Source organism: Micropterus dolomieu, linkage group LG11 (assembly GCF_021292245.1).
Source record: "Micropterus dolomieu isolate WLL.071019.BEF.003 ecotype Adirondacks linkage group LG11, ASM2129224v1, whole genome shotgun sequence".
In the NCBI taxonomy this organism is placed as follows: Eukaryota; Metazoa; Chordata; class Actinopteri; order Centrarchiformes; family Centrarchidae; genus Micropterus; species Micropterus dolomieu.
In genome coordinates, this window is record NC_060160.1 from 4,581,143 (window position 1) to 4,593,425 (window position 12,283).

General features: G+C 36.9%; 1 protein-coding gene across 4 annotated transcripts in view; it reads left to right on the forward strand.

The window, feature by feature from the left end:
* Window positions 1-5,735, forward strand: part of letm1 (leucine zipper-EF-hand containing transmembrane protein 1) — a 24,581-nt gene extending 18,846 nt beyond the window's left edge. For all 4 annotated transcript variants that reach the window (XM_046062013.1, XM_046062014.1, XM_046062015.1 and 1 more), the window contains one exon: window positions 202-5,735. In XM_046062013.1, coding sequence (XP_045917969.1) covers window positions 202-354 — 153 coding nt within the window. In that variant the 3' untranslated portion in view covers window positions 355-5,735. The remainder of the gene's footprint in view (window positions 1-201) is intronic.
* Window positions 5,736-12,283: the final 6,548 nt, after the last annotated feature.

Consider the following 12,283-nt stretch of genomic DNA (forward strand, 5'->3'; position numbering starts at 1 on the left):
CGAAACACCCCCCCCCCCCCCCCTTTTGTACGTTTTATACAGAACTCTAAGCTGGAAAAATGCCACAGAAATTGCCGCCTTGAACAAGCTGTATAAACAGGGCTTTTTATTCTTGCCATGGAGTTTTAATGTTGTATGGAAATATTTAAGATTGGAAATCTTATTAATCTAATGAATTCCTTTTGTCTTGCATTATCTCAGGTGGTGGAACTGATCGACAAGGAGGACGTCGACATCTCCACTTCTCAGGTGGCCGACATCATGGTGATGCTGCAGAAGGAGGAGAAGCTGATAGAGAAGGAGAAGGCCAAAGAGAAGGCTGAAAAGGAAAAGGCAGCTACACTCAACAGCTAACTTATTTTCCGTAAAGACTCGCAGTACTTGTAAAATATGACCACCACAGAAGTTTGTGACTAGCACCCGGTCACAAAAAACTCTGGACGCCAGATCGTTCTGGACAAGTCGAGAGAGTCATGAGGTAACAGCTGCCTTCTCAAAATATAATTTCAACATTAAATGAGTTCTTAGAAAAATTTTAAAAAAGGCATATTGCCTTTTAAAACGCACAACATAAAAAATAAAACTTAATTTGCCATTATGCTAAACTCTTCTGGACTACTCATGTATTATATGTTAATATTTGGTTTTGTTTAATTTAACTCAATAATGTATTGATACAGGGAACACAGTGACTTGAAACCATGGTTGTTCTCCCAGCTTAAAGAGTTGGCAAAGGAGCAAACTATCAAAAATTATGTTTGGAAAATATATTAGAAGATGTATTGTTTAAAAGTTTGAGGTGAACTGTCTTGCCTTTCATTTGTCATCATCTCAAAGAAATGAGAAATCATTTCTGGACTTTGCACAGTAAAAATCATTGTCATCACCATCACTACACTCTTTTCCTCTTAGATTTTGTTTATCCATCATACCGCCTATTGTAAAGTAACTTGTACTTGGAGAGAGTAGCTTTTTGCCAGCTGGAGGATGTTGAAATGGTGGCTGCAACCAAATATGTAATTATAATTAAATTAATAATTACACACAACATAGACATTTATTAAAATAAGTACATCATTCACACTAAAAGAAGTAATTGGAGAATTCAGGCTGTAGAAGTTTTGCATGTTTGTCTAAAGAGCCAAGGACTGAAGTTAGCAACATTTACATCAATGTTAAGATTACTGTACTGTAATTCATTTTGATTTTTTTGTCTCATTTTAGCGCTGCTCTTCATATCTATTCCTGTTGTGTTTAGTAGATGTGAAATGCTAAAGTTGCACTGTGGCACATTTAATTACACATTCTGATTATTCCAAATATCAACAAAATGAATCCGTAAAGACGGACTAAGGAACACTGAAACAGCACACCAATCAAATACTGGTCAGTTGTTGCTGTGACAAGTGGTAGTTTGACTGAATGTTAAGTAGTTTACTTTCTGCACTTGAGTAGCATGGTCATGGTGGTAATGTTGACCCCCATAGTTTAAATGCAAAGTGGCCTTCTCTTGACACAGATACTATGGAACATATACTATTGTGTATTTATTTTTAAGTGTTTTAAGAAGATGGTAGTGCTCTGATACTCTTCTCACCGAGGACTGACTTGATGTAATTTAGTTTTGGGCTGAAGAAGTCTTGATGAATTCAGTTGTAGATCAGTTGTCACATACCGAGTACTTAGTTTTGTTATATTTGCGCTGTAGCGATGAATGGGTGTAGGTTGTAAATAAGGACGAAGTGAAGATTTCAGATGATACTCGAGTGAACTACTGACTCTGAACTGTGTTCACACTACAAGCAGCTTGACCGTTGTGTGTACTCAAACATATTCCAACTAGGGCTGCAACTAATGATTCTTTTGATTATGTCTGCTTGGTTTTATTTAATCATTTAATATATACAATGTGGAAAAAAATCCCAGAAAATACCCATTACAAGAGCCTCAGTGGGTTTGTACTGCGTGTGTGGTTTATAAGGCATTTACTGTCTATTAATGAACAGGCTTAGTGGGAAAAACTGGCAAGCTTTGAATGGTTGTGATCAGTTTCACATTCATTTAGCTTCTGCAAGGCATAGCTGTTGTTTTTGAATCAAAATAAAATTGTTAGGTAACCAAGAAAAACACAATAATATGACTCTCAGCTGTTTCTGGATTGTCCACACATCGGCACAGTTTGCCAGGTTGCTCAGCTCTAAAGCAAATAAACAGACTTCTGCTCAGTTCATGTTGTTTGCAGTGTGAACTCAGAGTAAAGGGTTGTTCCACCTTTACTGCTGAATTGCATGTCTGGTAGTTTGTGGTCAGTCATCCCTCAGTTATTCCTCCACAGTAACTGGAGAAGAGCTCAGGTGTAAATGTAGAAGACAAAGCGGTACTTGAGATAACACTGAGCATACAACGCTTCGTTTAATCCGTTCCTGGAATCTGCTGTCATACCTGTGGATGATTAAGAGGTTGTTCATCTTACATCAGGCACGGTACCAATTGAGACCCAGCGCTGCCTGACAGGGCGAGGGTTCTGCTTCGCCTGGGTCCAGTCAGACTGATGGGTGCGGGGTAAACACTCGCCCCATACATGGGCCAAAGCCAGCTCCACTGGAGGGTTGTGTTTAGGTTAGAGACGATCCGGCGAGACATGGCATGCTCTCTGCCGCATAAATCAGCAGTTAATGTAAACACGTCACAGGAACGTTGTGACAACCTCTCGATAACACTTGGCAGAAGAGAGTGGTGTTTGTGTCCCCCTGCCTGACAGGTCGGGCTCAGGGCAGTGCTGCCACTGTTCCATTGTGGGTCCAGAAAGGTTTGAAATGAACAGAATTTGAATTTAAAGGATGCTGTATTGATGTAACGGGCTCCAGGAAAAAGATACAGGTCGCAATGCAACATCATCTGGTTTGGCCAATAAAATATGGACAGTTACTCAGTTCTGGTAGATTTCTTTACCTTTTCCTTATAACCTGCCGGTTTGTAATATTTTTCCAGAGTTAAAATTTCTAAACCACTGTGCAGTGTTTGGGTGATTTATTCTTATTAATATAATATTTTTGTTACTCTTAGTCAATTGGCAGAAAATGAAATGGCAACTGTATGATAATTGATTAATTGAAATTATTTCTCAAGCAAGAACGCAAAAAAAAATTTACTTTTATCCTAACAAAAGATGAATATCAACGGAAGATTAACTGATAAAATCTTTGTTGATACCCTTCAGTTCGGCCTTTCTGGATCGTATTTCATCTCACAGGTACTTGAAACAGCACAGCCCTGGCATTTTTGTAATATGAGTTATATGGAAAGTATGATTGTTTGATTGCTTTGTCCAACCAACAGTCAAAAACTCAAAGAAATTTACTTTACAATGATGTGAAACAAAAGCAAAACCTCATATTCCAGAAGTTGAAACTAGTGAATGTCTGGCAGTTTTGCTTGTTGAAAGACTCAGTTATCAAAACTGTCTTTGATTTTCTGTGGATGAACTAAATGACTAATTGTTACAGCTCTCATGCTTATTACAATTTAGTGCCCAAGGTGACATCTTCAAAGTGCTTGTTTCGTCCGAAAACAAAAAAAGACAGAGACAATCTGGAATCAGAGAATTAATTACTTAAACAATTTAGCAATTATCAGAAATGCTGTATTCTTACACATGTTGTGCTACTGCAACCCTAAAGGATCATTTCATGTACTAGACCATTAATTGTGAGGATTATATTTCAGCTATGCTACCATGAATTAATTATGATGAAAACCTGTTACACCTTTAAAGGCATTCAAGTTATCCATTTTGAAATGGAGAATATGAAAGAAACCTGATATGAATATCAGCAGAATGCAACATTCTAGTAATACAGACTTAAAACAATGTTTATATTTCCAAAAAACAGACATCTGTTATTTACTCAACCCAAAACAAAGGTTTCTGCAGCCGTGCATAGTAGTTTAGTGCGTCCTCGTCTCTGGCTGGAGTGTGGGGCTCACCGCTAGCAGCAGTGTTGCACTGTGATGTTAAAGCTGTTAGCTTTTAAAAACATTAGCTAAACAAAAAAAGTATCTAAGGAATGAGGAAACAAGGGAGACAGTTGGCAGAAGATGCTTTTTGACAGCAAGTTTTAATCAGTCGTTTTTCATTCTAAACCATGTCCAGGAGCAGTGCCCTTTTTCTTTTGGTGACTTTAATTTGATATTTTAGGCTAGTTAGAAGAAGAAATAGATTTTTGATACACTAGCTGTGTGTTAATGTTTGGACTCAGGGTGCGACTGTTCAGTCTGATGTGGTTTGAGCAGCTTTAGTACCAGCAGGGAGATGGAGTTAGCGTGTTGTTATCTACGATACAAACCGTCCTGAAAGATTCCTGTTGAGTTTTAGGAGACCAGTTGTGGATTTTCTGTACTAGAAGAACAAAGATTTAAAGCAATAATTGATTTATGCATCATGTATCTTTTTGAATTTTATTTTTCTCCACTTTTGAGTTGGAACAAAAGTTTATTTGTAATAAATGTAATTTAGAAAAGAAATGAAAGAGTCCTTTTGCTGTCAGTAAGAAAAAGGATGCTATATAACGAAAAGGCAAAGAAAGTGTTTTGTGCATTCTGCTTCTCTTCTGAGATCAGGCTGTTTTTCTGCTTATTTGGGAGTTGCTTGTAGTTGATTATTGAATGGACTTTCTGAGGACCGACTTTTTACCCTTTTAAGTATTTTGCACTAGCCCTTTATGTAGAATATATATAAAAATGTATCAACATATTAATATATTTTCTCTTGAGGTGGATGTAGGGAGAGCTGTTGAGTTGTAGAGAAAAAGGCAGCTGGAGACTGAAAGCAGGCTCAGCAGTGTTTCTAAAGTCAAGGAAACAAGACGTTTGCTTCTACATGACCTTTAAAGCTCAGACCTCGCTCACGTTCATACACAGGTCTGGAAACTGAAAATGAAATAGGTGTAGAAAAATACATTTAATTGCATTTTAAATAACAATGCAGCCACCGTGTTTTTACAAAAGGAAACTTGTTGTTCTAAAGGTGGCATGTCATGTCTTTCGTGCAAATATGACCGCTGGACCTGTTGTGTTTATTCGCCTCAAACAGCAAATGTACTGCACCAACTGTAAGCTAGCTAGCTTCGCTCAAGTGGAAATGGACATTTGATGCGAATTGCTTCGGCCAGTGCGAATCAAATGCCTTCTGTCTGAACACACAGTAAAGATTCATTTTCAGCTTGGAAATGTTTAAAAGCCTCGTGTTGGGCCGTCACTTTCAGTTTACACGGTATTAAACCCCAAACTAAGATTTAAAATATACTCTAGAAAGAAAAACAAATAGGTTTTAAAAAAAAATCTAACAGCAGAGACAGAAATTATTAAAAAAAAAAATAAATCGAGGTGACATATTGCAGTATATTTTATCACCGGGCTGCAACTTTAAATATTAGTCTTTTACTCAATATAAAATATAACCTACTGGAGGTTTCAATTTGAGAATATGGTCAAGTTATTTATATTATTATTACTATTAGTATTTAGTATTAGTAATTTCCAAAGTTTTTTATTCATCAAAATGCAGAAATGTTCTTCAGAAAGTGACCGGGTACTGGGTTTGATTTTAGTTTAACCGAAATCTCAATTGTACGAAAAGCATCAGTTTTCTTTTTTTAAAACACAAATCAAGTGTTCATGTAACAAAACAACATTTACAAGATGAATCATAAGTGTTGAATAAATGATGGATGATCCTTTTTTGTTTGACTTTGTTTCTTTCCTGTTTTTCGATCCCTCCTCATACGTCACTCATCACTTCCACACTGCCATTTTAGGTGTGTTTCATCCTTGCAGCCATTTTTTCCCCCACATTTCTCGTCCCAAACCCTCATTCCTGATTCCTAACCACCCTCCTCACACTCGCTGCCACTCCCCACAGAGCCACCCGCCTCGGCCACTGGAATGCAACCAGACATATTTTTCCAGTGACAGTTTTAACATCAGTGTGTATCTGGTTATTTTGACAGAAAAAGCAGGATACACAAATGCGTAAAAGACATAAAAGATCTGTTTTTGTTTTTTGTTTTTTTTACCGTTATGTGCACTGATCTTGAGGAGCTTAAATCTCTTCCCAGTTTCCAAGTGTAGTTTTATCTATCATGCCATCAAGCTGAAAACAAATGTGATTTCATGGCTATCTAAAAATCCATGAAAAGATTCTGTGAATGCTGAAATGTTTACAGATTATTTTGCTTGTTAATATTGAAGAAATTATTTTTCAGGGTTAGAGAATTTTTTATTCAACCCCGAGTGTTTGTGTATAATAATATCAAGATCTTAAATATAATCTTTAAGGCTGCACTAAGATTTATGTAAACATTACAGCACAACTATCTTATATCTGTTTATCATTATGCCTTTAAAAGCGAGTTTGTGTTTATGGTGCAAAAGAAATTCCCACATGAATGATCCACAGATGTGGTGTCCAGGATATGGCTGATGTTTTTTTTTTTTAAGTCAGAATCTGTGAACAGTAGATTTGCATATATATATGGACTTCTGATATGGTCATTTCACTCACAAAGTGAAATTAAGAGTAAAATCCAAACTATTTCTTGAGTACTTTGTCCAGAAAGAGCTGGATTCACAAAACTAGATGTTAAAATTTAATCTCACAGCCATTTTACCGTCACCAATGTTGATACATTTCTTAGAACAGCCTTAAAAAGAAAATAAAAATAACCTTGAAAATTAGTCGTTTTAATCAAATACAATTTAGCTTAGTCACATAGAATTTTGTGGAAAAATTTTAAACAGCCAACAGGGGTCTAAATATGTAGACCTGAACTTGGTGAAAGCTGCAGACACCCTGCCCCTTACACCGAATGAGACAGTTAAATGTTTTCACACTTTGCTCCTGCTCCCTGTTTCCATCCTTCATCATGTCTCTGCAGAGAATCAAAGTATTTTTGCACCTAAATCCGTTCATGGGTTTGTCTGGGCTTCTCTGTCAGGACGGTGAAGTGTCTCGGTAACGAGCCGACAGTGACGGCGTTTCAGACCTGCAGCCATCTAAACGATGAGACACGTTGATCTTAAAGTGTGAGCTGTCTGCTTCAGGGAGTTTATGAGGGAGGGTATTCTGATGAGAAGGTGTTGATTACAGAGGAAGAAAAGAAAGGCCTTAGAGGATCTGAGTGCCTTCAAAAACACCAAGAGACAATGTTGACAGTTCTGTGTGTGCAGTTTGTGATCGGGTTCACGCAGACTAAAAGTGCTGAATCCCTTTTAGTGTTGAGACTGAAAATGTCATACATCAGTGTGTGATGCCAGATGTCAGCTGCCTTCAGTTTTTGTTTGTTTCTGTGTGAGATAAAATGTGGTTGGTTCATTTGTTTTTAATTTCAAAAGGTTGGAAATTAATATTTGCACTGAATATCAAATCTTTACCCTGAAACTGAATTGTTCTGCCACTCTAGCGAATAGTTTTTGGATTTATAGATTATTAGTATATTTATAGGAATTTGGGCACAAAGGTTTAGAAGTACTTGACTGCACAGACAAGCTAGGCTAATGGCATTATTTGGCTGAAAGTGGATTTCAGAAATGCACAATGTTTGCACAGTGTGTGGTCTGTAAATACAAAGTATAGAGGTATTATTGTATATAAGATGATGGAGGATGTTTTTGTAGTTATTTAGAAATGTATTCCTTGTTTTCACATGTAGGTTATATATCCGATTTGGAAAAAGTGCATAAAGGATGTTATGAGAATTTTAGGAAGACTGAGGTCATGAGTCTGAGGGGCTTTTTGTCCCAGAATCTCCCTGACAATTTTTTCAATATTAAACTAAGAACACAATCCTTCCCTAACCTTAACCATGTTCTGCGAGTGCCTAAACATACCCATAAAAATGTTTTAGTCTCTACGAGTGGACATTGTAGGGAAAACAATACTTTATGTTGTCCGTGAACTTTTGCAGAGACGTTCAGTGTGAAACTTCAAGTTGCTGAAATTGCTACAAAGTAAATCCAGAACACTTGACCTCATTGTACATGCGCACTAGTAATCCGGTTTTGGGTGTTATCGTGGTTTGGATCATATTCAGGATACGATGTTTACATGGAACATAAACCTGTTTCTTGTCAGCAGGGATAAGAACAGTCGAGTGTTATCTAGGTTTCTGATCATCTGCGTTGGTGGTGGTTTGTTGTTGACTCCTCCACATCCTGCTCGATAGTTACCTCATGCCAGTTAACTCTGGCCGCACTCTCCAATCTGCTGGATCGGGCTTCTATATCTGATCGCAGTAATGGAAAATAAGTGACAGTGTAGTTTATCTTCTGCTTTGCCAGTGCCCAGAATTAACCTTAATTTCAGTGTGCAGAGCCTCATTATCATTATATTTTTTTTTTATTTTACTGACCAACTAGAGTTGAGTACGCACCTGCACACATCACACAATGATCAGAAAGCTGGGCCTGTTATTAAACTCGAATTCAAGTCAAATTTAGATAAGAAAGTAAAAAGCCTTTAGTTTTAGACTAAAAAGGTTTTTGTCACGTTTTTATTGACCTAAAAATGCTCTTTAATGTAGGAGATCTCCAGATGTGAGACAGTTTTTAGCATTCCTCTACAGTATATTATTGGTCATGTTAAACAATACTCAAACTGAAGTAAAAAGCATTTTTCAGAGTAATCAGTTACACACTGCAGCTGCTGTTTTCTTGTAAGCTGATAATGTTGAAACACAAATTTGATGTTATGCCACAAGAACCTTTTCATTTCCTACTTTTTCCTTCCCTGTTTTTTTTTATTTTTTTTATATATATCATGAATACATACATTCTTGTTAATTTCTACTGGAGATATTAAACGTTTTTACTTAAAACAAAGTACCTTTCCTAAAAATCCAAATAATAATAGGCTTTTTGACTCTTAAATTAACTCCTTAGAGCATTTATTTTAAGTATAATTCTTTCCTGGATAAGATGTGCAACACATAACCCAGATACTCCAAAAACCCAGTTATAACTTGGGGTACTAATGTGCACGTAAACACAGTCGCAGATGGGTACAGCCTTCATGAGAGTGACAAAATTTAACTCACTCCGACTAAACTATTTAAGTGATTCTCAATCCAGATTATGTGCTTTTTTCAATAACAAGAGGATGAAGAAGGTGAAATATGGGTCTTAGGTCCCTAAAGTGGACACTTGAAACAGCAGAAGGATCATTATAATGGTCCTAACTGCTGTATACACTGTCTGAAGGCCTTCTTTTAAAGTGCAATCTCTGTAAATGTAAATATGTTAAGGAGCTCACTGAATGTTTCCTTGCGCAGCAATAAGTACCAACGCTGACTGCATGCTGAAGAAGAGTTTACCATTTATTGGGTTGCATGTCAGTTTACAGATCCAAATGTTCATCAGTGTAACCTTGGCTATAATACCTGAATCTGTATTTTCCTGCTCTGTTGGATCCCTGCTGCTGCTGAGAAACACTATCCACTGATTATATTTCAGTGCGGAGACTCTCTCCTCACATCTGCTGTGTTGATCTTGTAAAGTTTTTTCTCAAATACGTAAACTGACTGCACCGGCCTGCTTCACTCAAGAGACTGAGGATTAAAAAAAAAAACCTTGGGGCACGCACTGCTTCTTCATGTACTGTTAAATCTCAAGAAGAAGAAGTGAAGAGTGACTTGTTTGAACACACGCTGATGTTCATTCAGCTGAAATGTTATCTCATCACAGGTGCTTCATGCGCATGTACTGTGACATTGTTCTTCTTCTCTGGGTTTCCTCTGGAAGTCCAGTGTTTCCTTTATTGTTTTCTGTAACATCAGTGCCTGGGGATCATTGTATTCTGGCTCCACATCCGTCCCTGTTTTTGTTCCCAGTTATGGTTACTCTGCCTAAAACAAGTTGTTCTTGGAGTCTTTTGTTGTTGTAAACACATTAATTGTTAACATCTTGTTTTGGGTCCTAAAAGGAAATTGTGGTCTCAGTGAACTTTTATGTAAATTTCTCATTTCCTCCAAAGCAAGAATGAAACTTTTTTTTGTGTGTGTTCTGAGAGCAAAATGTAATTTTAGAAGTTACAATTTCATAACAAAAATGAGGGTACAATGGTTTAGTACCATGAAATTACTCTATCGTCTCCTACTCAGTTGGTCATCAACATTATGTTTGTCAGGCGAACTTTGAAGTTATTTTACAGCTGTGTAGACTGAGGCCAGTTATAAAACAATGTGGGCTAAAATACAAACGTATCATTTCTTGAAATAATTAGGACACAGTTGTCTTGCAACTCAACTTTCTTGGAAACAAAGCTTTTGAACAAACAATTAACATTTTCCATTTGAGGCTTTTTTCCCCCCTTTTTTACACTGGGTGCAGTCAAAAAGTCTGGGAGACGGCAAGGCAGTCTTATTTATATGTCACTGTTCATACACAGAGGCTATGTTTTATATAAAGGCAAGGAAATGCATTAGAACAACATTTAAAAAGAATCAAATGGAACATAGTATTTATTTTGAATAGAAAAAAAATGAGATAAAGGGGAAGAAATAGGAGGGTGAAAGCTGCAGTGTCAAGATAAGTTTATCTGTAAAGCATTTAATTAAATAGTTTTTACACTTTCCCTCTGACCTTTTGACTTTCAATTAGAACAACAGACTGTTCATCTGTGGGTGAACTTTGGGTTTAAAAATTGCAGCGTGCAGAGCCAAACAAAAAGCCTTACAACTCTAAACAGTGTCGCTCATTTGGCTGCCTTCAGTAACTCTAATGTTGTACATTCAAGAAAACTTTTATATAAATTTAATGTGTTCCATGTACTTTTTCCATTTACAATTTTAGTCAGTTGTCAGACTGTATTTTTAGTTTTAGCTGCGTTAATTTTTTTGGCTACATGGGGGCAGCAGAACAAGCTGTAACACCGACATAAAAATCGACGTATAAAATTTGTTATTGTGAAACAAACAGTTGCCTATTTGCACATCCAGCAGAGAGCAACACTAGCATGCATTTGGAGTTGTGTTTCAAGTCTCTCGATGAATTCACTATGTTCACCAGTTAGTTTTTGACTTTGTCTGGGTTTATAGCTTATTTCCCTGCCTGCTACAGCTTGAAATGCTTTTACTGAAGGCGGAGTTTGCAGGCCATAAGAACAAAACCATGAACCCAAATAGACTCTGTAGAGCTAAAGGACACTGCAGAGCTCTGCTGTAGAAACATCTGCAGATAAACTGAATTTAAAGAGGCTGCACGAATCAGGCCAGTTTTAGTTTAAATTACAACACACAAACACTAATTGTTGCTAACTGATAATGTAACACCAATCAGGTGATGTTACTGTGGTCCTGCAATAGTTGGAAACAAAACAATATATGTTAATTTAAGAAATCCCCCCTTCATTACATCTTAAGGCCTTTGCAATACTGCAATAATAATACTCATTAATAATGTAAAAGGTGTAAAGAATGTACATTTAATCATCATTATTTTCAAATCATCATTTGTGAAATAATAAGTTACACCAGTGACATGATGTTATAGCATCTGAATTGTTTTCAACTGAAGGTTTTATTACCTTTTCATGTTGCTACATTATCCTGTAGTTATTACATTGCTTCAGGCTTCATCAGTTCAGGTCTTCTGTGATTGTAGCTCAAAGCGATGTTAAAGATTTATGGTCACCACTGTTCTTCCATTAGTCACGACAGCTGAATGTTTATGCACTACTTTAGAAAGCTGGTAAAGGATAAGAGTGTAAGAACCGTGACGTTTGGAAATTTCACACGACTTGAAAGACATTGTGGTTGAAGTAGAAGTAGTATAAAAGTATTCTGGAGCATCAATGAAATCTTCACAAAGACCTAGAGGTTTATGAACAAGAAAATGCCCCCGTCTTAGGGTGAAAACTGCAACCACACTGTTGTCTTCTGCGGTTTAAACCGCACAGTGCTGTCTGTCTGCTCTGCTTACTAGTCTGATGTAAATCTGCTCTGCTCTTAAACAAAGGAGAACTGAACACATCGGAGACATCTGGATTGTTCAGAAGCTGCTGTGATCACGCTGTTACTCATATCGCTTGAAACAAACTGCAATAAATCTCTCAACACAGCTTCTGTGGTTCTGTCTTTTCCAGTAGCTATTTATCTGTAATAGAAAATAACCCATTTTAAATTAAACCTATACTGATGCTTTGGGCTTGTGTTCATCTTTATAAAACATTAGGTCCTTCTCTTCTCTGTAATCACTGCTAATTGTAGCTTTTGTTTCCAGTATATCTAAG